Genomic DNA, 4,297 nt, shown 5'->3' on the forward strand with positions numbered 1-4,297 from the left:
GGGCCTTTTGAAAACAGGAGAAGGAAAGAAATCCTGCCAACAATAGCAAGCTTGGAGGAAGTCCCCGGCCCCAGATGAGAATCAATCATTCAACTGACTTTTCATTTGTTCAGCCTGTACGATGACAATTTAGTGTTCACTCGGGGCAACGTTGGTCCTGTGGGGACAGGAAGCAAATGAATGATCCCTTAGAACTTCCGTGCAATGATTTATGAGTCTCTGGTTATGACTCCATCTCAGATAGTACGATCTCGAGTTTATTCTGTTTCAGAAAGTGCTGTGGTACAGTCAGAGGAAGACATCCTCCTTAGTGTCCTTTGTACCCATCGTGACTGTCATAAGAGACAAGAGCAGCAGCCACTTGGGCCCCCAAGCGATTTACTTCAGTAGGTGCCTTATCTAAAAACCAAGCAAAGTAATAATTGTGGTACTCTTGGGTGCCGTATACCTCACTTCCTGTTAGGCGTTTAGTCCTGCATGGAAGCTCAGTGTCTCTATACAAGCAACCAGCACTCCCTTCTTGAAGTTTTACTTTTGGGGACCATGCGTAGTCCAGACTATTCTGTCATTTGGTGTCCAGGGATAAACAAAAGACAGTTATTCAAGCAAAGAGAATATAATATGTAAAGGACTATTACCTAGGTATAAAAGTTATCAACTAGGTAATTAAATGATTGAAAGGAAGATTCTAACCGAATCATAGAAATAGAAACTATGAGAAGGAAAGATTCAGGAGCTATTAAAATGTGTCAATGTACAGGCCAGTTTCTGCAGAGCTGACATTCACGTTTCTTCTTGGTACAGCCTGGCATCACTGAGCTTGGGGACAGTCCCCAGGGGCCAAGGACTCAGGACCCCAAAGGTGCAGTGCTGGCAAGCTTGAGCAAGGTCCACCGTGGGGCAGCTGAGAAAGCAGAAATATAATTTGCAGCCTGTGACCACCAGCATCACCACGCTGAGTGGAGGAGGACACGGAACCGTGGCACAGTAACTGAACAACTAGAAAAGGGTGGCTTTGTGCTGAACCCTGTAACTTCCAAAGTAGCTATTTTGAAATCTTAGGAACTTTCTCCTTTTCCTTATTTTTAATTCCTTACCTTAACTCTCTCTTCATGGATTTTGGGGTCAGATAGGGTTGGGTTCAGATTTCTTTTATTCTTTTTCTCCTGTGTTATGTGACTGTAAGCGAGCTATGTGACCTTCTTAGACTTATCTTCTCCCTGTGGTGTGCATGCCCCAAGCTCACACCCGTCCCAGCTGTGGTGCGAGTGTAACACGAAACCCAGTTCACATGAACAACTAAGGCTGAGGCAGACAATGGTACAGTTTATGGCTCAAACTTCCCCTTCTTCCTCTTCTCTGTTCGGCCTGGCATTCCCTAGCTTTTTTCATCGTGTCTTCTCTCTTCTATTTTTTCTTTTCTGCCCATTTTCATTATTTTCCGACCTCTTAATACCTTAATCCACCTCTACCTCTCATCCCTTTGTCGACTATGGATCCCAAGATCGATAACCCTCAAAGAAAGTATCCCCCTTTTGCTTTGGTATTTGAAACGCATGTCCTTTCCCCACTCTGAACTCTCTGTGCACCTCCTGTCTTCTGGGCTGTCCTATATTACCTGTTGCATCAAGTACCAATTAGGAATGTTCTGTGTTTCCAGTTTTGGAAAACCCAACAAATACTGGCTTGGTATAGTAGAGATGGCTCCTCTCGCTAGCAAAGTCTCTTACATTCTCATGTGGTGTTGTGGCTGCAGGCTTCCCATCTGTGTTTCAAGTAGGAAGAGTGTGAGCACTGTTAATGCATCTACTTTTATCTAAAAAGGAAAGACTTCTCCAAATACCCAGTTAACTATGGTTGGGTCCCATTGGACAGCCCTGTGTCTCTCTATTTCTGGGGCTTTAGTTAATTCCTAAGTTTGCATTCCACCGTTGTGATGAATTTCCAGGGCAGGAAGCTTTGGTAAATTCCTACTCTCTCATCGTTTTCCCTTTTACAGAGAGTCAGACTTGGGATCATCTAGTATTGCAGCCCTTTCAGGCTGGTGTTTTGCCCTTGGCGATATGCATTTAAGATTCCCCATGTGTTTTCATAGTTTAACAGAACGTTTATTTTCATCACTGAATAGGATTCCATTGTATAAACATCCCAGGATTATCTGCTCACTGATTGAAAGGCAACCTGTTTGCTTCGGATTTTGGACAATTGCCAACGAAGTTGCTATGAGCTTTCATGTGCAGATTTTTATAAACACGTTTTCGGCTCACTTGGGTAAAGACTCAGGAGTACAACTGGTGGCTGCATGGTAAAAGCATGTTTAGTCTGGCAAGAAACTGCCAAATTGTCTCCAGAGTGGCTGGTCCATTTTGCACTCCCGCCAGGGATGACAGAGTTCCTGTGGCTCTACTTCCTCTCCAGAATTTGCTGTTCTCACTGCTTTGGGTTTAACCTTTCTCATAAGCGTACTCCTGACTGTTAACGCTAATTTCAAAACTCACCCGAACTTTTCCTCAGTGCTGTCTCTATGATGCGGTAAGTGGGCTCTTCCCCTTTGAAATCCGATCTCGGGCCCTTCTGATTCTCCTTGCAGTCCACAGACCCAAAATACTACTCTGCATTGCAGGAACAGCCCCTGCCTCTGGAAGGTTCCTGCAAATTCCCAAGGCGCGGCTTCCATTCTCTGTGGCTTGTAGGCATCTTCCTGCGAATCAACCCAAACTCAAACCTCAACTCCTTCCCTGTTTTTCACACAAGAGCTGACCCATCCCAGGAATTATATGAATTCGTTAGCTTTAGTGGGGAGGAATCGCATAATAAAGTTCAGGATCTCCCAACAGTGTCAAATTTTTTTTCTCTTTCTAAATTAAAGATCATTCCTCTGTCTCTTGCGGAATTGTTCAATGTCTTGGTTCTGTTGAGCCTTTCTGGTTGCCTGTCCCAAAGGGGCGTGCTCTGTTGTAACTTGGCCCTATCAAGACATATTAACCACGAAGGCATCTGGCCACCAAGAGGAATTCTGCTCTGGACAGCTGAGAGAATGCAGTTTATCTTCTCATTGCACGTAGCTATTTTCACACATATATTTTCCTCTCGGGATAGTAAGGTCCTGAGGCATAAGAATGAATTCTGCACCTCTTTTGATCTCCATCATCTCAGCTTTAAAAGTAGTCATCAATGCATTTTTTGTTGAATAAAATGAATGGTGCACTACGAATGACTTCAATCTTTTAAAAACAAGTAACAAAGTAACCCCTTTATGCACACATACTTAAATTCAAACGGCAGACGTCCAAGTAGAAACCCAGACCATTATTCCTTCGCCCACTGGGTAAACTTTATTGAGAAACATCAGAAGACACAGTACTACAAGTGAAATTAACACAGCCAACAGGCAACATTGTCGCGGGCTCCAAACCGAGGGCCGGATCAGGTGTTGCTGCGCAGAAAGATCCGACCTGCTTCTGAGAGGCTGCAGCTTCTGTTCCCTCTGCCGACTTTCGAGGAAGGTCTCTTGGCTGTATTCTGGTGTCTCTGACATTGGAAAGTCAAACGGAAGCTATAAATAGACAATAGGAGGGAAAATAGGGTCGCAGACCATTCTGAAGGAACCAGTTCTACAAAATGCTGGCAGTTTTTGAGCATCAAGAAGAGTATATCCGAAGCGATGTGACAGTCACACGGTGGACTCAGCACCTCTGTATCCTCAGAGGTCGCGGTATTCGTCACAGAGAGGAATCAGATGGAGCATCTGTTCTCGATGTTCTCGATGCCCGCATTGTAGAAAGTGGAATCGAGGTCTAAGAGCTTGCGAGTGGTCCTGGGGCGGTCAAAGAGGTGAGCGATGCGGAGATACTCTGTGCTGTGCAATCAAGAATTAGCAACCTGCCTCTCAAAAGGTGGGCTCGCAGCAGTAGCAGCAGCAGGCCGGGCGGCAGCAGGACTGTCCACAGTAGGACGGGCGGCAGCAGGAGGCCTGGGCATGGTGCAGCTGGCAGCAGGTTGGGGGCGTGCAGCTCACCACGCAGCACGGGGGCAGGAAGGTGCCCTCCACGCGGCAGTCTGGGCGGCACCACCGGGTGCGGTAGCTCACGGCACCGCTGCCACCCTCCTGGCCAAAACCGACGCCACCTTCAATGCCACAGCCAGTGCCAATGCAGCTTGGCTCCTGGCAGCTGGATCCACAGGTGCCGCTGGTGGAACAGCTGGGAAATCCGCAGAAGCTGGTGGAGCAAGATCCACAGGTGCCGCTGGTGGAACAGCTGGGAAATCCGCAGAAGCTGGTGGAGCAGCAAGCCAT

The 4,297-nt window shown here is 46.7% G+C and overlaps 1 protein-coding gene across 1 annotated transcript; it reads right to left on the reverse strand.

The window, feature by feature from the left end:
• Positions 1-3,889: 3,889 nt before the first annotated feature.
• On the reverse strand, positions 3,890-4,297 carry LOC104855987 (keratin-associated protein 1-3-like). Its single transcript, XM_010615081.1, has one exon. It carries the CDS (start codon positions 4,295-4,297, stop codon positions 3,890-3,892), a length of 408 nt encoding a protein of 135 aa, XP_010613383.1.

The sequence above is a fragment of the Fukomys damarensis genome, unplaced genomic scaffold, assembly GCF_012274545.1.
Source record: "Fukomys damarensis isolate Sample0158 unplaced genomic scaffold, DMR_v1.0_HiC HiC_scaffold_13, whole genome shotgun sequence".
In the NCBI taxonomy this organism is placed as follows: Eukaryota; Metazoa; Chordata; class Mammalia; order Rodentia; family Bathyergidae; genus Fukomys; species Fukomys damarensis.